The sequence below is a fragment of the Myotis lucifugus genome, unplaced genomic scaffold (genome assembly GCF_000147115.1).
Source record: "Myotis lucifugus unplaced genomic scaffold, Myoluc2.0 scaffold_219, whole genome shotgun sequence".
NCBI classification, from domain to species: domain Eukaryota; kingdom Metazoa; phylum Chordata; class Mammalia; order Chiroptera; family Vespertilionidae; genus Myotis; species Myotis lucifugus.
In genome coordinates, this window is record NW_005871267.1 from 491210 (window position 1) to 513440 (window position 22231).

At 38.7% G+C, this 22231-nt stretch overlaps 2 protein-coding genes across 4 annotated transcripts in view; one reads left to right on the forward strand and one right to left on the reverse strand.

The window, feature by feature from the left end:
* Positions 1 to 14091, reverse strand: part of CCDC82 (coiled-coil domain containing 82) — a 34456-nt gene extending 20365 nt beyond the window's left edge. Inside the window, exons 1-3 of one of the 3 annotated variants that reach the window (XR_002831504.1) lie at positions 13880 to 14091; positions 7813 to 8525; positions 7176 to 7389 (exon numbers count right to left, since the gene is read on the reverse strand). Coding sequence is in view for 2 of the 3 variants with exons in the window: in XM_006098087.3 (XP_006098149.1) it covers positions 7176 to 7389; positions 7813 to 8511 (913 nt within the window). In the remaining variant the exon portion in view is untranslated. Of the gene's footprint in view, positions 1 to 7175; positions 7390 to 7812; positions 9022 to 13879 lie in introns of those variants that run through there. The other 2 variants (XM_006098087.3, XM_023761842.1) reach the window with 2 other exon arrangements.
* A 423-nt stretch (positions 14092 to 14514) lies between these two features.
* JRKL (JRK like) lies at positions 14515 to 18305 on the forward strand. Its single transcript, XM_006098086.3, has 2 exons — positions 14515 to 14572; positions 14967 to 18305. The coding sequence occupies exon 2, from the start codon at positions 15121 to 15123 to the stop codon at positions 16693 to 16695; it is 1575 nt and encodes a 524-aa protein (XP_006098148.1). The 5' UTR covers positions 14515 to 14572; positions 14967 to 15120; the 3' UTR covers positions 16696 to 18305.
* Positions 18306 to 22231: the final 3926 nt, after the last annotated feature.

Below are 22231 nucleotides of genomic sequence, written 5' to 3' on the forward strand. Positions count from 1 at the left end.
TACTTGTGGAAAAGGAGCCTCCTGGGACATTACAGAGCTAGAGGAAGAGATATTGTTTGGGAATTCCTGGGCACCAACTCTGCTTTATCCCCCTGCCCTGAGAAGGATGTGGTCTTGCTGTTTATTTTCAGAAACAAGAGAATGCTTATAAATATTATGTTAGGTAGATTTATCAGTGTACTTTCTTCTGCAATGTAGGTGTAAGCCCCGTGTAAAAGGGCAGAGGCAAAATAAGCTTCTTTCTCTAGTCTACCAGGTTCCACCTCAACCCCACATAGAGAAAAGAGAACACGAGAAAACTGTGGAAATATATGCTGCACCTATTTCTGCTCGCAATGAATTCATATCCTTCCTCTTAACTTCTGTATCCTTGATTAAATCAGAAACTTAGTTTATATAAATATATATACATCTAATCGTGTTATGTTCAAGCAATGTCTTTTCCTTATCAATAGTATATTTGTTTTACTTTCGTGTCTTGTTACACTGTTCAAAACACTAGGATAAAGTTCGTAAAAATATTTTTGTTTCGTTCTTTATTACAGAGACTATCCCTAGTGCTTTACTGTAAGTATGCTGACTGTTGGTTTAAAATATTCTTTGTTATGTAAAGGACATATGCTCATATGGACATTGAATTTTTCATATGCCTTTTTAGAATCTATTGAAATTATGGTTTAATTTTTCTCTTTTGACATTAATGTTATATTGATATGGCACCTAATGTTAATTTTTATAGTTCTAAAGAAACGGTTAGATAACTTTTTCTTTATTCTTGTAATTAGGAAAATATTTCCTTTGCATGTCTATTTGCAAATCTTTTTCATCAACTTATTGTGATGTGTGCCTCTTTAATCTGCATAAAGTGTTTGACAACTCAGTATTTTCTTCTATCATACCTTTGAATTCCCATCTCCATATGTAAAGTCCATCCAAAAATATTACGTTTCTTATTCAAATATTCTTTTACGTCTCTCATTAAAGTTATGTAATTTTCTTTCTTTAGATTTGTCCTATATTTCACTCCCAGGAATTTGTGAAATAGGGTCTTCATTTAGATTCCTTTATGTATTATCCTTTCCCTCAGAACTTTTTTTCTTCTCTACACTAGAACGTCTTAGGTTTAACCTATATGTCATTGATGAGAGTTTCTATACTGTTAATTCTGCTCCTTACCCCTTTCTATGTAGATTTTATTTCTGACTTGATATTTTTACTTTACTAGCAATTTATCCTCATCTTAGCCAACTCCCTTTCATCTCAAATTGTTCTCTCCTCATAATTTCCTATTTCTTTTCCATAGACTGCAAAGCAAGTGTTTTATATAATATTCTTCTGTTTCCTTTAATGACACATTTTTCACAGGCATTTTTTTCCCTCTTGAGTCTTTAGGGCAATGTTTCCTATACCTTTTGCGAAAATAGTTCACTGGTACTTTTTACTATCCTAGAGCAAGAGGGACAGTTCCAGGATTTAACCTTCAACAAAAATGGCTGTGAGATTGTTCTCAGGCACACTCTGTGCTGTGTTGATACAATGATTCTCTTTGTCAGGTGGAAAGGTTAATGTTCACTCTTAGTCCAATTTCCAGTCTTCTAGCAAGCATTTATCTGGCAAGGCACTAGAGATGTGCTTTTATATCTACTACTTGGTTCTCTGTCACTCTGAGCATATGATAGAGTACTGGGAAAATCATCCTCAGTACCCACAAATCTGAAGATTGTTCCGGTACGGCTGTACATAATAGTTTTAGTGAATGAACACTAGATAGATTTGGAATACAATGGACCACTGCTAGTCTACCCCTCTACACTCTATCAAATCTTATCTGGAAGTCTCAGTCTCAGAATAAATATAGAGAAATACAGGGATTGGTGAGAAGGGAAAATGACTATGATTTTCTTCCAGTGCTACAACCATGTAGCAGGAGGGGAAACTATTCTATTCTGAGGTGTTGCTAATGTAACCACAACCACAACGGAGAAAACAATAGTTCTACATTCACCCCCCAAATTCACTTATGCTACCTCTCAATCATTTAGTTTTAGACATATTGAGTCTGAGGTGTCTTAAAGACACCCTGATGAAAATGTTTAATAAAGTGATGAAAATTTGGGCCATAGGCTTTGGAAAAAACTGCACTGGAAATAAAGGTTTTGGCATTTCTGCCTACAGATTAGGCTGAACTTATGGGAAAGAGACTTCCTGACGCATAAGTGAAATGAAGGTAGTTTGAGGGTGGAACCTTTAGAAACATCAATACTTACATGAGAAATGGAAAAAGAGGAAAGCAATATTAAAAAGACAAAGGCCAGAATAGTGCTAGCACAGAAGCCAACTAGAGAACTTTCTGAAAGTGTGAGTCATCAATGGTTGGTGATAAATCACATAGCAATACCAGGTTAATACAGACGAATTGAAGAGCATTCTGGCAACTAGGAAATTATCACTAACTTTAGTGAGAGCAATTGCACTGGATTAATGGGTGCAAGAGCCTGAGTACAATGCTTTGTAGGGTTACAGGAAACTTGAACAAAAATATTTAGAATAGTGGCTAATGGGACATGCCAACTCAAGTGAGAAAAGGCATTGGGTATGGTTACAAGTTAAGGAAAGACAGCTTGTAAGGATAGAGCCAGAAGAAGCAATTGCAGTTAAGAACACACAAGATAAAATGTACTGCATAAAAAATGGATCACATCCCCCTCTGATGTAGAGATGCTCAGTAGTAAAAGCAAGCTCAGAGCTCCTTGGTATTTACCTAGTAAATGAGTTGAAAATGTAGGTCCATAGGAATATCTACACATGGATGTTTACAGCAGCTTTATTCACAATTGCCACCACTTGGAAACAATGTGCCCGTCAACAGGTGAATGGATAAACAAACTGTGGTACATCCATACAATGGAATTATTCAGTGAAATGTGCTATCATGCCACATTGAGACATGGAGGAAATTTTAATGCATATTATTAAGTGAAAGCAGCCCTTCTGAAAGGCTACATGCTGTGTGATTCCAACTATAAAACATTCTGGCAAAAATAAAACTATGTAAAAAGATCAGTGGTTGTCAGGGGCTCAGAGTAGTGAGGAAAGGGTAAATAGGCGGAACACAAGGGATTTTTAGGGTAGTGAAAGTATTCTGTATGATACTGTAATCATGCATATCTGTAATGTTACCATACATTTGTCAAAATCCACAGAATGTACTACTCAGCCATATAAAAGGAATGAAATGTTGTCATTTGTGACAAGATGGAAGAACCAAGAGGGTATTATGCTAAGTGAAGTAGGTCAGACACAGAAAAACTAATATGTATGATTTCACTTATATATGGAATCTAAATAAATAAATGAACAAACAAAAGACACAAACTCACAGATAACAGAGAACAAACTGATGGTTGCCAGATGGAAGGGGGTATAGAGATGAGAGAAAAAGGTGAAAGGGATTAAGAAGTACAAATTTTCAGTTACAAAATAATTACAGGGATGTAAAGTATAACATAGGAAAATAGTCAATAATAATGTAGTAACTATGTATATGGTGCCAGGTAGGTATCAGACTTATTGTGGTGACCACTTCATAAGTTATAAAAATGTCTAGTCATTACATTGTACACTTGAAACTAATGTAATACTGTATATCAACTGTAATTGAACAATACATTTTTAAAAATACCAAACAATCCATAGGATGTACAACACAAACAGTGAGCCCTGAGGTAAACTATGAACTACAGTTCATAATACTGCATCAATATTGGCTCATCATACCAGATGTACCAATGCAAGAGGTTAATAATAAGCAAGCACAAAGGTGTAGAATAGAGAAGGAAGTTAAAATAGTTCTACATGCTGGACTTTTATTTTCATTAATTAGGTGTGGGTATGAGTGGGTATCTCTCAGCAAATGTTCTATCACATTTTAGATATTATAATCCAGAATGATGGGATACCCTCTAATTGAATTTCCCTGATGTTCAAATATTGAGGTAGCAAGTGAACCAATGCTTATTGATCTAAGTACAATAGTCATTCACTTTCAATACATAAATGCCTATCACTGACATTTCTGTAACTGCTAAAGTTCTTTAAATTTGATGTACAGCTCAACCTATTTCATTACAAATCAAGTGATTAAATTGAATTATAATACACTTAGTTTTTTCCCTTATAAAAAAATTAAGAAAAAAGTGTACCTCCAACAGCCTGTTTGAATTCACGTATATAATTATAGGGATCAGAATAATACATACTTAAAGATACCCTAAACGTTCAGGGTCCTATTATTTATATTTTCATTAACTATATGATAATATGAAAGCTTCTACTTTCCTATTGCTGATAGGTTTCACTGAGCGATGCTTCAAGTCCTGTAGACCCCAAGTCCATTTGTGATCTGTGAGGTCAAAGCAGTAACACTAAGATAATCATGTGCTGTTTTTACTTGTTGAGATTTTTAATGATGGTGCAAAAGTAACTATGGGTAAGGCAACTGGCCCCTTAGCATGGAGGCAGCACCAAACTACTAGTGATCACTGCTATGCCCTCAGTAACAAGCTACTGTCACTTAAGAATGTCCCTGACAAAGTAGTAAAACATTATTAATTTTATTAAGTCTTGAGTATCCATCTTTTGAGCATTTAATGTGATGAAATGGGATGTATACATAAAGTAGTTGTGCTGCATATCCAAGTACAATCAATCATACTTTGAGAAAAACTGAGTTGGGAGCTTAAAAAGCCACAACTGTCACGATGCACCATGTTTACTTGAAAGAAAGACTGACAAACTATGGTTATGCTGGCATTTGTCAAATACTTTCTCAAAAAAGAACAAAGAACTCACGTTTTTGTTGCCAAAGATAAAAATAAATAAACTTTTAAGTAGAAAGTAGAATTTTGAAAAATTTGTATCTGTTACTATGAACTTGACAGCTTCCCCAACCCAAAGAATTTTCTGATAAGACTGGTGGTGATACCAAATATTAAAAACACTGTATCATGAAATGTATCAATATTTAGAAGATTTGTAAAACCTAGTGAACCAATATTTTCCAGATGACCAATGCATGATGTTACAAAATCATGCATGGGTAAAAAAAGATTGATTCAAAGTGCAAGATGGACCAATACATTGTAATGTAAATACATACTAAAATTTCACTTATATGATTTCAGATTTCATATTACAACTATTCTTTAAGATGCTATGACTTGTCTACGTTTTATGTTGTGTCCAATGAGAATATACACAATTACTTTGAAAAAACTCCTCCCTTTTCCAGCTATTTGTGTGAAGCAAGATTGTCTTAATCTATTTCAACAAAATACATCACAACAGACTGAATGCAAAACCAGATATAAGACCCCAACTGCCTTGCCTCCTATTAAGCTGGTCATAAAATATATTTATTAAAATGTAAAACATTCCTATGGCCGGGGGGTTCAGTTGGTTGGAGCATCATCCCATACACCAAAAAGATTGCAGGTTTGATGCTCCATTGGGCACATGCATGGGTTTCAGTCAGGGCATATGGTGAGTGGGAGAGGGGAGAGCAGCCAATGGAAGTTTCTCTTTCTCTCAAATCAATAAACATATCCTGCCCAGCTAGCATGGCTCAGTGGTTGAGCATCGATCTATGAACCAGGAAGTCACAATTTGAGGTTTGATTCCTGGTCAGTCAGGGCACATGCCTAGATTGCAGGCTTGATCCCCAGTGTGGGGCATGCAGGAGGCAGCCAATCAATGATTCTTTTCATCACTGATGTTTCTCTCTCTCTTTCCCTCTCTGAAATCAATAAAAATATATTAACAAATAAATAAAAAAACATATCCTTGGGTGAGGATTATTTATTTATTTATTTATTTATTTATTTATTTATTTATTTTATTTTATTTTTTTGTTGGCTCATCCTTGCCTGAGAGTCACTCACAGGTTCCCATCTCCTTAGCAGAAGACCCCAGGCCTTCACAGTCTGAACCCCAATACCTGGTGGACCACTCTGTGCCTACCCCCCACCAGGTCCCCTGTTGCAGCCCAGTGGACCTTTTCCATGTAACTGGTAAATACTGTGACCTTTCACAATGTTACATGTTCATACATATTCACCTCATCTGAATTGTCTTTCCTTGAAATCATCAGGGACATACCTATTTGTTCTTCATGTTCTAGCACAAACGTCCCCTCGCTGTGTCAGAATGTCTGTGTCCCCTGCAAATTCAAATGATGATCCTCATGCCCCATGTGATAGTGTTAGGAGGTGGGGCCTTTGTGAGGCGATTAGGCCATGAAGGCAGAACTCTAATGAATGAGATTAATGCCTTTATAAACAATGCCCAAGAAAACTTCCTTGCCTCTTCCACCATGTGAGGAAATAATGAGAAGTCTGCACCCCGAAAGATGGCCCTCACCCGATCATCCTGGCACCCTGATCCCAGATGTATGAGAAATAACTTCCTGTTGTTATAAGCCCCCCAGTCTAAGTTTTACCACACTAGGACATCACTCATCTCATTTTTTGTAACACCTGCTCATTTTGAAGTACTGATTACTTGTGTGCTCATCAATTCTAGTAGAGTCTGAGTTCCTCAAAAGTGGGGACCATGCCTTTATTCCTCTCTGGATCCCAGCTCCCAAGACTAAGGAATGTTTGTGGATGAAACATACCCCAGGGAGTGGGAGGCAGTAGATTAAAGGCCAACACAGCTCTCTGCCCCTGTGTCTCTTGGACCGGAAGTGTCATGGTCCATTGTAAGGAGATGTGGGTGAGGATTTTTTTAAAAGTAAAACAATGTCATTCTCATTTTGGGAGAAAAACAGTTATTTTTCATAAAAAATGTTGTTTACGTTTAATAAGTTTATTAATGTTATTTTTAAGTGAACTAATAAGTAAATACGTTTTAAACTTCTGTTTTGTATTTCTACAATAGTAAATGCTGATAGTTATAACCCACAAAAACAAAAGCTCTTTGGGATCCTCAATAATTTTTAAGAGTATAAACGGTTCCTGAAACCACTAGGATAAACTATTATCAAACAAATTAAAGTTCAGAAAATGAAGTCACAGTTCCTAATCAATTTACAACATGACAGTAACAGGCTGATTTCATACCTGATATAATATCATGATTAGAATAACCATAAAACATTTTCTTGAGATTTAACTTACAAAGTGAATTAGATTTCAGTTGTGATGTAGCCAATTGTTCTCCTCGCTGGCTTTCACTCTCTTCATCACCCTCCTCATCTGGTACTACAAAGTCATCAATAATGTAATTATCTCCATCTTCATCAGATTCATCAACCTCCTCCTCCTCATCTTCATCACTCTCCTCATCTTCATCATTTTCATCACTGATTGGGCAGGATTCCCTTTCAGAGTCCTAATTAAATTAAAACATATTTCTTCAGTAAATTATATGGATATGATATTAAAAGATTAAATCCCAAACCCAAACAAATGATGCATAGAAATTAATTTCATATTTTAAGGTTAAAAATTATGTTAAATGTTTAAATTTGAAAATTATATGTTTAAAATAGACATTAAGATTATAAGAAGATAAAAACAGGAAATACCATACAAAACAAACAGTCTTCCAATATTACAAGAAAGATGGACTGAAGCTCATGATAAAACAATATATTAGATACAGTACTTCAATTAAACATGTTCATGGATACTTTATTAAAAATAAATTCTAGAATTATAGAGAAATAGAACAGACTCAGCCATTTTTATAAAAAGTAAATACTTTTAAGTAAAAACTTAAAAACAGTAACAAAACCAATAAAATAAAACACACCTCAAGATCTCTACTACTATTACGTCTCTGATGAGATCTTTGTTTTGAGAGTTCTTTCAGCTTCTGGAGTTGTTCTCGCTTTCTTGCAGCGGAAGTTTTCTCGGGTTGATTCTGCTCCATCTCCGCTGAAGAACATTCATCTTCAACCACTCTACGCGGACGTTTAACACCTACTTTCCTCACCAGTACGTCGCTGTCACCACTATCATCACTGTCACTCATCACCAAGGTTCTTCTTCTCTTCCCTCGCTTTACGTTTTCTTCTTCTAAATCCTCCTCTATTATTTGTTCAGTGTGCTTGCTGAGATCAGCATCCTCTGGACTTGAATGCTTTTCCTGGTCTGGTAAATCAATACTACTCTGATTGCCTTTGTTATTTTCTCCTTCATTTGTTGAACTGTTGCCAGTGTCAATGAGATGCTCACAGTTGTTGCCTTCACTTTCAACTTTAACTAACTTAAGCTCACTTTCATCTTCTGGCTTTTTATTACTTTCAAGCCCTTTGTTACTAGCAAGCTCTTCATCACTGTCAATACTTTCATCACTATCACGCTCTTCATCACTCTCAAGGTCTTCACTCTCAAGGTCTTCATCACTATCCAGTAACTGTGAGATACTTCTTTTAGTCCGCTTCCAATCAATTCGAGATTTCTGCTCACGCTCTTGAATTTTAGAATTCCTCCTTGTTTCACGTACCATTTTCACTTAAGCTTCTACAAAATAAAGTTATTAGGAATATAATAGTGATAACCAGATTACAACAATGAATGCATTTATGGTACAAACTATATTTATTTGGTATTATAAAATGGTTCACAAAGGTAACATCACATGAACTACTTGAGTGAAGATGGCAGGATAATTATTCAGCAAATAATTTATTGGGTCCAGCTATGTTGGTTTGGTGGTTGAGTGCAGACCTATGAACTAGGAGGTCAAGGTTCGATTCCCTGTCAGGGCATATGCTTGGGTTGTAGGTTTGATCCCCAATTGTGCAGGAGGCGGCTGATCAATAATTCTCTCTCCGCATTGATGTTTCTCTCTCTCTCTCTCCCTCTCCCTTCCTCAATCAATATCAATAAAGATATTTTTTAAAAAATACAAATAATTTATTGAACATCTATGAAATCATTATATGAACATCTATTCTGAATTATGCTATATGTTTTGCTAAAAGAGATACATAGAAAAATCATGGTACTGTTCTTCAGAAGATTATTATCCATGTATAGAAATAAAACATATAAACATATAGTAAGAAAAATGCAAGGTAGTATTCATTTAGTACCAAGTAAATGATAAAAATAACCAATAAAAGTGTAAAGTTCAGAAAGATCAGAATAGCATGTGCTTCACTAAAGGTTTTATTGAACAGATATGATCTGATAGACTTCCAACAAATTGGTTATATTTGAACAAAAAGAATGAAAGAAATAAGTGATTTCGGGCAGATAAAAATGGTAAGGTCAAAACTTTGTCATTGAGAAAGAACATAATAAGTTTATTAAATAATAATGTGACCTAAAAGGTGTGATAAAAGGTTTTATGCTGGAAAAATAACACAAGTATAGAGAAGTAGGATGAGATTATCAGAACGATTCATCCTGTAAGCAAAGAAAAATTCTGAACAGAGATATGACATGAATTATAACATAAAGGATCAATCAATTTATGTAAAGAAAGTCATAATTGACATAAAAAAGACAGTGGTGCAAAGCTGAGACAACTATCCACTAAGATTGCAACCTTTATATAATTTACAAAATGGCAATGGCTTTAAACCACTCAAAGTTAAAGATACAATATAATACAACAGAAAACTTATTAACAATCCAATAACATAACCAGATAAAAAGAAGTTTCATGGTAAAGCAGAGCATGGTATTGGGAAAGGAAAACAAATGCTGCAAGTTTCCAATTCAGAAAAGGATGAACTCCATCAAAATTATCACAAGCATATAGTAAAGGAACACTTAGAGACAAGATAACTAGAAAAACAATAACACAGTAGCACATATATACTTCTGTGGTTGCTAAGGAAACTAGAAATATCACAATGTAATAAGACTGACCTCATAATCCTCTTATAAGATAAATGGCCAATATGCAAATTGTCCCTTGGATCAGGAGTTCGACCAGGGGGAAGGGCCAGCTGGCCAACCGCCAGTGGCCCCTCCCCCTAGCCAGGCAACCTCCGGCAGCCCCTCCCCAGGCCGGCCAAATTGGCCCCAATCGGGGCAGTCAGGCTGGACCCCACCCATGTAGAAATTCGTGCCCTGGGCCTCTAGTCCTATATAATAAAACCCTAATATTCAAATAGACCAACCGGCGGAACGACCAGTCGCTATGATGTGCACTGACCACCAGGGGGCAGACACTCAATGCAGGAGCTGCCCCCTGGTGGTCAATGTTGGTGAGTGCAGTGGCGGTGGCAGGGGCCTCTCTCACCTCTACCGCAGGTGAGCGGTAAGGAGTGAGGGGTCTCAAACTGCGAGAGCCCCGGACTGCAAGAGAGATGTCAGCTTAGGCCCGACCCCCCTGGAAGGCGGACATCCCCTGAGTGGTCCTGGACTGCGAGAGGGCACAGGCCGGGCTGAGGGACTCCCCCACCCCTCGCGTGCACAAATTTCATGCACCAGGCCTCTAGTACATGTATAAGAGCTTATGTATTCAACTGAGTGCTATATCCTTCAAATCACCCCTTTGAGGCTGATTATTCCAATATTTCTACTATGGCACAGAATATTCCTGGAGGTTTTCTATAAACCATAGTATCAAATGTATATATAAATATATGAAAATAATCTCACTTCATTTTTATCCCAAAGAGTGGTTTATATACAAATTTTATTCACTGGTCTCAGTTATAAAAGACTGTGTGAGAACTTTCCAGAAATTAAATCCAATTTCAAAAGATGAAGATTAAGTACCATTAAAGATATCTTTTTAAAGTGTTGCAAACTGAAGGTAATTTCAAAATTTTTTATGAACAATGGCAGTATTACTGAACCAAGTTTATAGCTTCCCAAAGTGATTGCTTTTTTGGGGGTGAGAGAAATAACCACTCATCTGATTGTACAAATTCTGATTATTTATAAGGTAATGTGACTACTCCTATAATGGTAACAACTCATAGAAAATCAGAACAATTGTTGTTAAGATTATACAAGAGAAATTATAGTGTAGGCTAAAGTCCCATCTTATCACGGTAACTACTGCACAATATATTCAGCATTGAAACAGCAATTTAACAAATCCCAGTAAATAGACCAAACATTCTGCTATTTGAAATTACACTTGGGTTGTGTCTTATAGAAGGCTTATGTTAAAATCAGCAAAGAAAATTATGTGTGGCTAAAATTACCCTTGAAAAATACATTACTGTTTAAAGTGTTGTTTTTTTGTATACCACACTGTTCAAAATATGTCCACCCAGTTTCTCCTACATGTTTTAAACAAATTATTGTGTTTCCGTTTTATTAAACACCAGACAAATTAGGCAGCTTATATTTTGAAGCCATATTGTACAAAGGAGTATTTTTAAAGCACATATAGTTAAATTTGCATAAACTAAGTGTGTCTGTGCTTTACACTGTACTGAGAAAGGGAAGGCTTTCTAATAAATCTGACCTGGGAGAAATAATAACAAATTATAAAAATCAAGTGACAAATATGGCTTCTGTAGATATACTAAAGCAAATATGAACAGTAGGAATATGAAGGGAAAGATTTTATTAGTACTCAAAAGCAGTTTCATATACACTAGATGATTAACTTATAATATATACCATACTCTAAACACATTTATCATATCAACACGTGATTCCTATGACAATGGTAAAAACAAGTAAGAATGTCACACTATAAAAATACCAATGACTGCACAGTTCAGCTATTTAAAAAAGCCATGTCTGTATATATTTTCAGTGCATTTTTATATATCTTTTGAAATCTTAACAATAATCTTAAAAGGAAGATACTATCTATCTTTATTTATAAAAACCAAATCCAAGGACATAGATTTTAAATGACTTACTGAAGATCACACAGCCTGTTAGTGAGAGAGGAAGGTCTGGAAACCAGGGCTCCTGACTCCCGGTCCAGTGCAACACAGGGACTGCTGCCAATATTATGTTTGCACGAGGTAGTAAAAATTATGCCTTTAAAAGCCATTATTTTTTATCTCTCACTCATGCTAGATTTTCGCTTCAGAAAATAATCATTAAAATAATTTAAAGTTTACAAACATGCTTCTTTAATTACATAACTAAACTGCATCTGGGTTTATGCCAGAAACTTCTAAAAATTAATTATCCAACAGGAAAGAAAATAATGTACTAAAGAGATGAAAATCTGTAGAATTCTCTCTCATTTTATTGATTACACTTAGCACAAAATTTAAGGGATTCCCCATTAGGTTAAAAACTAAAAATTTGAAAAAAAAGGCAGTTTCTTATTAGAAAAATTTTATTTTGGAAAACTTTAGTGTTAAATATTTGAGGGGGCACATTTTAATTAATTAAATCATGTTTCATTTGGTCAACTAGCAAATGTCCATGGTCTCTCCATATTTCAAAATTATCACTTATATTAACAATGTCAAAAATTCTGAAAAAGAAAATAATTTGAACATGATGGTTCCTCTTCTTAAAATTGCGGATAGTTTCACTATGTTAGCTGAGGGTGGTAGGGTGTGGATGATGACAGAGGGAAAAGGAAGTGAACTAAACCAGAGAGAAATGAGAGGGTAAAGCTAAGTTGATAGGTTAGACATTTCTTCGCCGTTAGAATTAAAGAATCCATGCATATGGATGTAATTTCTATATACGCTGAGTATACATTCAATTTCTGGAAATGAGAATTTAATGAAGCTTCTCCAATGACACCTTATCTTTAATCAACAAGAAAAGTATCAGAGACTCCAAAACAGGAAGCACGAACTAAGTGAATGAAGAGGATCAGTATTCCCACACCTTTGTGTGTCTTGGTTAGCGTCATGTAAGATGAACATACATGACGAAGCTGACTGCCGAACAACGTAAAGGTAACACTCCACATGGCTTGTGTTCTTTCTCTAACACGGCAACTACACACCAGTAAAGGGTACGTGAAGGCCACTCGCATTTCTCATCAGAAGAAATATCCTTCCTTCTAGACTCTGAGGTTAATTAATTCTCAGGAGAAGATTCATTCTAGGAATTGCCCTATGAACAATGTTGGTGACACTTTACCAGCGGTTCTCAACCTGTGGGTCGCGACCCCTTTGGCGGTTGAAGGACCCTTTCACAGGGGTCACCTAAGACCATCCTGCATATCAGATATTTACATTACGATTCATAACAGTAGCAACATTACAGTTCTGAAGTAGCAACAAAAATAATTTTATGGTTGGGTCACAACACGAGGAACTGTATTTACAGGGCCAAAAGGTTGAGAACCACTGCTACACTTTAAGATGTGAAGCGCAGTGAAACCCACGAGGAGGGATACAGTCCTACTTGTAAACCATCACCTCTCCTGGATGTCTGCTTTTCTGTGACAGTTTAGAGGGGCAACCTGGATAAGCAAAGGAATGGTGATTTGAAGCATTCTACGCGCGGGCACACGCCCTGCACTGTGGCACCGCTAGGAGAAATCAACAACAGGGTCTCCGCTCCCTAGGAGCTCACAATCTGATGGAATTACGAAGGACATCAAGCCGAGTCCGCATAATACACGACGCAGTGAATCAATTGATCGCAGTTCTTCCACTGGCTGGGGAAATGGGCAGCAAGGAATAGGAAATAGAAAAACAGGAAGACACACCTAAAGACAGGAAAGACAATTCTCTACCCCCGCGCCCACACACACACACACACACACACACTTATTTTCACGGTGCAATACTCCACCATTTCGCAGAGTGGATCCTGCCAGTTTGGCGTCCCTGACAACTACGGTACCCATCACAATCTGTGCCGCTGAAGGTGGCTCCATACCCCCAGCAGGGATGAGCGGCAGCAGGAGGAACAGATTCTCCCGGGAGGAAACACCAAGAAACACTAGAGTCATTTCCAGGACAACAAACCTGGCTCTAGGCGGGACGCAGGTGCCCGCGCCGCGCGCCCGGGGTCCGCTACTCTGCCTGCCCTGCCGGAGCGGGAGCGCGTCGCCAGGAGACCGGACCCGCCGTTCGGGACCACCCTTCTCCCTTCTGGGTGACGTGCGCGGGACGACACAATCCCCCGGACCCTCGGAACGGAGCTCCGTGCTCAGGAAACAAACCCGGGCGGCCAAGGCCACAAGCCCGCGAAACAGCCACTCGCAGGCCCCGTCTCCGTCCCGCCTATCTCCCCGCCGCGGGACGACCTCGCACCCCGCCCACTGCAGCGCATTCCGCGAGTGGAGGGTGCGCCCAGGGCGGTCCCGCCCACCCCGGAGCATCCGCGGGACCTTTCCTCGCGACCCGCCGGGAGGCGTGGCTTCCCCGCGCCTCGGGGAGGCCGTCAGCAGCCGGGGCGGAGCCCGAGCGAGACCCCGCCCCGAGCTGGCCCGCGCCGCCCCGCGCGCTCATCTTTCAAAGCGCCTCGTCCCGCCCCGGGCACTCATTCCTGACAAGCGCGCTCCTGCCGGTGCGGGGTCCGGGGGAAGTCCCGCCTCTGGGCGGGGCCGGGGGCGGGGCCAGAGGCGGGCGGGGGCGGCTTCCGGGAGCGAGCCCAGGGGGAGGAGCGGTCGCAGCGCGTTAGTCTGGGAGCGGTGCGGGCTCCCGCTTCCAACTGAGGTGGGGAGAGGGGCCGGGCGGCGGCGGAGGCCGGGGGCTGGGAGGGGAGGACTGTGCGGGCCCAGCCCGCGCGGGGACGTGGGGCTTGCGGGGGGACGGGCTGCCTGCCGGGGTGGGAATCAGCCCGCCGCGCCCCTGGGGAAGGGGGCCAGTCGCCGACTCCTGGCTCTTCCGCTCGCTCGTAACTTCGGGGTGGGGCAAGGTTAGGGGCGCCTCCCGGGATCCTGTGGCCGCGGCGGGGTGAGAGTCTTCCCCGCGGCCGCTGGGGGAGTAAAGCCGATGTGTGTATTCCCGGTTATCCGCGGAGACGCGGGGCCTCCTCTCCTGCCCGTCTAAGTGGAAGGCCTGTTCCCTGCAACTTCCCTCTCACCTTCCTCTGCTGTCTCTTTGCCAGCCCAGCCCGGCCGGGACGGGGCCAGGGCCGCCAGGTGCCGGGGAAGGTGGAGAGAGTGTGTGGCACCGAGTTAAAGTGAGTGAAGCGAGTCCCCGCGAGGAGAACTCTGCAGACGGCATCCCTGTGCGCGTGCGGAGAGTCCCGGCGCCTCAGCATGTCCGGGAAACGCAAGCGAGTGGTGCTGACCATTAAAGATAAGCTTGACATCATCAAGAAACTCGAGGACGGGGGCTCCTCCAAGCAGCTGGCGGTGATCTATGGGATCGGGGAGACGACTGTGAGGGATATAAGGAAAAACAAGGAGAAGATCATCACGTACGCGAGCAGCTCTGACTCCACCAGTCTCCTGGCCAAGAGGAAATCGATGAAGCCCTCCATGTATGAGGAGCTGGACCGAGCGATGCTGGAGTGGTTCAACCAGCAAAGGGCAAAAGGGAATCCGGTGTCCGGACCCATCTGTGCCAAGAGGGCCGAGTTCTTCTTCTACGCCTTGGGGATGGATGGCGATTTTAACCCCTCCGCCGGCTGGCTGACTCGGTTTAAGCAGCGGCACAGCATTCGGGAGATTAACATTAGGAACGAAAGGTTAAACGGAGACGAGGCCGCCGTGGAAGACTTTTGTCACAACTTTCGAGATTTTATCGAACGAGAGAATCTGCAGCCTGAGCAGATCTACAATGCGGACGAAACGGGGCTCTTTTGGAAATGCCTGCCTTCCAGGACTGCAGTCATCAAAGGTAAATGCACTGTCTTTGGGCACAAGGCAATGGAAGAAAGAGTCACCATCATGTGTTGTGCCAATGCAACGGGTTTACACAAACTTAAACTGTGTGTTGTGGGGAAAGCAAGGAAACCTTGCTCCTTCAAGTCAGCCGACACCTCAAACCTGCCAGTCTCGTATTTCAGCCAGAAAGGTGCCTGGATGGATCTTTCCATTTTCCGACAGTGGTTTGACAAGATCTTTGTGCCACAGGTTCGAGAGCACTTACGCTCCAGAGGCCTACAGGAGAAGGCCGTGCTCTTGTTGAATAATTCACCAACACATCCAAACGAAAATGTCCTCCGGTCAGATGATGGCCAAATATTTGCTAAATATTTGCCACCTAATGTGGCCTCATTGATTCAGCCCTCGGACCAGGGCGTCATAGCAACAATGAAGACAAACTATCGTGCAGGTCTTCTCCAGAGCAACTTGGAAGAAGGTAATGACCTGAAATCATTCTGGAAAAAGCTAACTCTGCTGGATGCACTGTATGAAGTAGCCATGGCTTGGAATTTAGTAAAGCCAGTTACCATTAGCAGAGCATGGAAGAAGATTCTCCCTTCCATAGAGGAGAAAGAAGGCTTGGACTTTGATGAAGAAGATATTTCACTGGCTACCGTGGCCACCATTTTACAACACACCAAAGGATTGGAAAATGTGACTACTGAAAACATTGAAAAATGGCTTGAAGTGGACAGTACTGAACCAGGTTATGAAGTATTAACTGACAGTGAAATCATCAGAAGAGCCCAAGGCCAGACAGAGGAATCCAGTGAAAATGAGGAGGAGGCAATAGAACTAATTCCAGAGAAACATATCAATCATGCCGCTGCTCTCCAATGGACTGAAAGTTTATTGGATTATCTAGAACAACAGGGAGATATAATTCTGCCCGATAAACTGGTGATACGTAAACTTCGAGCCACCATCAGAAATAAACAGAAGATGACCAACTCAAGCCAATAATGGCATTTCAATATTACTGTTTGTAACTCTTAACCTCTCTGCAATAATGGCTTTATTTTGTGTGTGTGTTCTGAATTGTCAGACACAGTCCAATGAAATATGGAGACAACAATGTACCTGAAGTGGTTTGAGGATTATGTGTTTTGCATCATCTGTGTCTCTTGTCCCTTATGCAGATAATCTGAAGCTGGTTCTATATAAATATAAATTACATGTACACGTGTTTCTACTTTTGTAGATCTATAATTATCCCTTCCATAACAGTGGCATTCCCTACATTTTCTAGCAAACGTTACAGATAATAATGAACAGATAGAGCATTTTCCTGAAATTTTTGTTTAATTCGTGAGCACTGCCACCATAATCTTTTCTTGTGTTAACCCACTTAAATGGTTATCTGCTTTGTGTATCTGTATGTGCTGAAAGGAAATATCTATATTGTTAGATTGCAGGGTGATCTATCATAACTCAAAATGAAGTTCAATAATGAAGAGGAAACAGTAATATATGAATTATAAAAATGTCTTAGAAATCACAATTATGTTACATTAATGTTTGGATGGCAGTAGGGGAAATTTTTCTGAAAATTGAATTAAATACAATATAGGAAGTGATTGCTAAATTAGTGAGAAAACTATTGGAAAACATATATAAGAGATATTCTATTCATTTGTAGAAAACTGGAAGTTGAAAATTTGAGGAGCTTTAAGTTATTTATACAAAGGGAATACATAGGCTTCTTTTAATTGGGTCTTTTTATTATGAATTGAGTAACAGTATAGGTTTATTATTTATTCACCTAATTATATTACAGGTTCTATAATGTTACATGTGATGTTACATGAGCACCCACCTTATATGTGGGTGACCATCTTGGGAATTTGAAAGTTTTGTTGTTTTTTACTATGTACTTGATATTGTGAATAATTTGAAAAAAATTTGTCATACCGTCTCTTTATTTCATATGAAAAGGAAAAAAAAGTTTTTATTTTTAATAAGCCATAGGTTATGTATGACTTGCTTTATGAAGAAAGCAGAGATAATTATGGAAAGTGTCAGATTCTTAAGAAGTTCATCATTTATTATTTTGATACTTGTAAAACTTATTCTAGAATTTGTAAAAGTTTTGATATCTTTGCTTAGTAAATTTAGTATGTTTATTCAAGACATGAAGACACTACCTATGTGAATATTAATATAATTTGTGATTTAAAAGCAAAGTCTCTCCATATTATTTAATGTTTTGGCCCTAAATTTTTTTAAAACAGAATTGTTCTGTTAGTCATTTTTTAAAGTTTAACTTTACCATATAAATACTTTGCATTTTATAGTGCCTTTCTTAGAATTCTAAAACTTGAATAAGATTTTTGCTTTCCATAATTTCTGTTATCTTCATGATACATGTCTAGATCTTTAAAAAGACATCTGTGATGAGAACTTTAAAAGTTTTATGTGCTGTGTGAATTGCCTCAGTGCACAGAGTAAAAGAAACATGAGACGTTAACAGATACTGAATCAGATGATTACACCTTCTATAAATTAATTGTATGTAAATGGATTTTTCATTTTTCTCAAATGAAAATATATACTAAAAAGCTTCTTGGAATTTCTGTCTGGATTTGCTCATTATTTTAAAAATTAACGTTGTCAGTAAAATTCAGCTGCATCATTGCCACCTAGTGGTTAAATTAACATTACTGTTCAGCAGTGTAGTTTCAAACTTTAATATCTAGTAAAAGGTTCACTGTTTTGTGGCCTTGAGTGTGAATCTTGTGACTCTTCTCTAACCTGTGAGAAACTGTGCTTTATTTGTTTTATAGCCATTTACTCTCTCCTGAAGCTGCCAACAGTTCTGTTTTGGACCCTTCTATCCTTAAACAATGATAAAAGCTGCCAATTACTGAATACCATGTTATAGTTTAAGCCAGTGGTTCTCAACCTTCCTAATGCCGTGACCCTTTAATACAGTTCCTCATGTTGTGGTGACCCCCAATTTCATTGTTACAAATTGAACATAATTAAAGCATAGTGATTAATCGCAAAAACAATATGTAATTATATATGTGTTTTCCGATGGTCTTAGGCGACCCCTGTGAAAGGGTCATTCGACCCCCAAAGGGGTCTCGACCCATAGGTTGAGAACCGCTGGTTTAAGCAATGTACTTATATAATCCTCAAATTGTGAATTAGGTGGAAATACTGATGTTCCACTCACACTCTTAATTGCTAAAAATCACCACTTGGCTATGGGTAAGAATTTAAGCCCAGGTATTTGTCACCAAAGACTGTGCTTGTATTATCCAACCTAGGCTAACCTCGTCACCTTTTCAAATCTTCAACATTTATTCCTTGCTGCCACCCTCCACCATCTACCACAGTTAACTGAACTTATCTACTTTCCAGTGAAGTTGTGGCACCAGTTTTCTTTTCCTTTACCCTTTTATGAGATTAGTCTTCACTGCTCTGCTGTGTCTCTCTTTCCCTGTTTATCCACAACCTAATAATCGCATTTGAAACTTGGGTCATCTGTTTTGCTTTCTAGTTAGCCATGCTCAGTGAGGAGCCTTTCTCACTTCCCAATGTAAAACCCATCATTGGGGAAAAGTTTATGCAAACACTATTTCTCTTTAGCTCATGAGGCAATCTCAAAGAGTTGGCACAGTACAGCACTAACATGAAAGTCTTGCTAGACCTGGAAACTGTTATTACCCAAAGCACATGAGCACGTATATACTTAGATCCATGGAGATCAAAGGGGAAAAAATTAACCCCCCATAGATAGAGGGAAGAGAATGAAGGTTAGGTCCAAATAGGTGGTTAGAGAAGAAGAAAAAAATTCAAGGGAAATGTGGCTTGCAGTGAGGTTCATTTGTAATGATGTGCATTTCAGCATCCTAGCCCCAGGCTTACTAGTAATATGCTGCTTATTCATAGATGGCCCCTGTAATCTCTTGTTTTTTTATGGTTTTTTTTCCCCTTTCTTACTTATGGAATGATAAGTCAGTGCCAAGCTAAATATGTTTGATCAATAGTTGGGACCACTTAATGGATGATGCCAGAAGATGTCTGGGTACTATATTTGGGTACAAAGTCATAACTTCTTAGTTTCTGTTTGGCTTTCTATTTCTCCACTAAGTAATTAGCCATAGACTCATATTCTCTGACCAGTCTTGCCAGATTTGAAATCCTTAGCCCAGTGGTAAGGATTTGATGAGCCTTGATACATCTCAGAAAACCAACTGTACGTTACAATGGGGGTAAATGGGTGAGGGAAGTGGAATTCTTTGCAAGTTTTAAATTCAGAGAATCATTCTGAAGAGTCTTGCATATGCATGAATGGTTTCTAATACTTCACTCTTTGATGTGAGGAATTTGCATTAAATGTTGCATTCAAAAATAAATCCCCATTTTAACAGTCAGTGAATCAAGAATTTGTTGAGTTTTACGATATGTGTAAGACTACTGGGCATGGCAGGTTTAGGAAAATATAAAAGAAAGGGAAGAGGAGTTCTTGTCCTTCAAGATCTTGAAATCAAGGTGGAAAAATAACACTTGAAGAAAGCAAACCGTCTGGTTTAATTGTAAGCTCATAGAACAGCCAACATAATGTGATAAGGACGATAAGGAAACCATCATGGTTTATTTTGCTTACTCATTCCTCAGTTGGCTTCTACTCTACATTTAAAGCTTTTGTTAGCCTTTAGTTTTTACTGCTCCTGAGTGACTTCACCCATTTCCATTGCCTGCATACTTATGACCCCAATTGCATCTCCAGTCACCCTTCAGAAAGCCAGATTTGTATCTGCAATTGGGTAGCAGGTTTACGTTTGGAAGGGAAGTTAAACTTGTTGCTTTGCTTCCCACCTGTAGTAATCTCTTCATTAGTATCCTAATGTCAGAGCCATCTAGATGGGCTAAGGATTTCAAATCACTTTTTAACTGAAGGCCTCATTAAGCTTATCTACCTGTGTTTGAAATTGAAAAATGGGTAGTCATCTATTTTCTTATCCGTATCTCCTCTTAAGCCTTTCCTGATGTACATAAGTGCCCTTGACGATTCTGGCCGTTCCTTCCCACAGACAGTCACAGTGGTTTCTGTTTTCGCTACCCTTGTTGTACAAGGGTAAAATTGAGTTTGTTGTGTTATAATCCCTAACCTCCTTAAAAGATCATCATTTAAGGTAGCAAGGCAATACAAGATTAATTGTGGTTGAAAATCCCTTCAAAGTATAATAATATTTTATGGAATAAAATAAGGTTTAAAGAAACAAAAGAGATGAATAAGTAAAGGATATTGAATAGATAAGTGACAAGCATTTGTATAATTGTTCTCTCTGAATGAGGAAAATAAAAAACATAAAACATGAGTGAGAACAATGATGGCAGATTTGTTTTTAAAACTTTAAAAAAATATATTGAAATGATTTCAAGTTGACTGAGAGCAGCTGTGCGATTTCCATTACCACTGCAAAACAATAGCAGTGGGAGTCTGTCTACCTTTTCATTAATAGCATTTTGACAGAAGATGACAGGGGTGCTTGGTGTTTGATGCCATTCTGAACTTAAGAGAATAAATGGTATTAAGCAGCCAAGTAGCTCTTCTATTCCCCTTTTTATACGTGATGTCTTTTGTGTGTCTGACAAAGTATCTGCCTTCCCAGTAACCTTGCTGTTGTCTACAGATAGCCTCAGTTCTCTCTCTTTTACTGGTTAATTTCTTTATCCTCACGCAAGATTTACAAAGGAAGACCCTGAGTGGATTTGTTTGGTATAAATTGACACAAGCAATAGCAATTTGTCATTGTGTATGTGAGAGGGGAAATGTATAAGTTTCATTCTTTATAAAAGAGCTATTTGATAAGTCTTTTATTGTATAAGGCATGTAAAGAAACACCTTTGTTGCAGAAAAGTAAAGGGTTCCATGGCAACTGAAAACAAGAGACAGCATTTAATCATATAATTAAACACCACTATTATCTCTTATTTTCATTAAGTGTTTAGGACTACCTTATTTTACTCTGTATACTACAGATATTTTAACAAATGAAAATTTAAGGTAATGTGGAAAAATCAATTATTCATGATTTAATGGGAAAAATTGTGTTCCATATATAAAATAATAAAAGTCTCTTTGAGAAACAACTACCCCCTTTTAATTTCAGTACTTTGTTAGTACCTTTAATGTGACTATGACATCTTGTCTTTTATTCATTCATCTCAAATATTTACCTACTCCACCACTAAAAATTTAAATATTCATTCCCCAGTTTCTTGCAGAACCTGGGTTATCCTGAACCTGAAATTAAATCTATATATTTTGTATGTTAAAAAGATAACTCTTGTGATCTTAAAAAGGAAGGAAATCTTACCCTTTGTGAAAGCATGGATGGACCTGGGGAATATTATGTTAATTGAAATAAACCAATCAGAGAAAGACAAGTACCATGTGATTTAACTCCCATGAAATCTAATGAAAAAAGTCAACTAATAAAATAGAAACAGATTCATGGATAGACTGAATCTGTCAGAGGGGAGG

What these genes read in the sequence shown, in the direction of transcription:
- JRKL (XM_006098086.3), top strand. Translation starts at nt 15,121, where the DNA reads ATGTCCGGGAAACGCAAGCGAGTGGTGCTGACCATTAAAGATAAGCTT.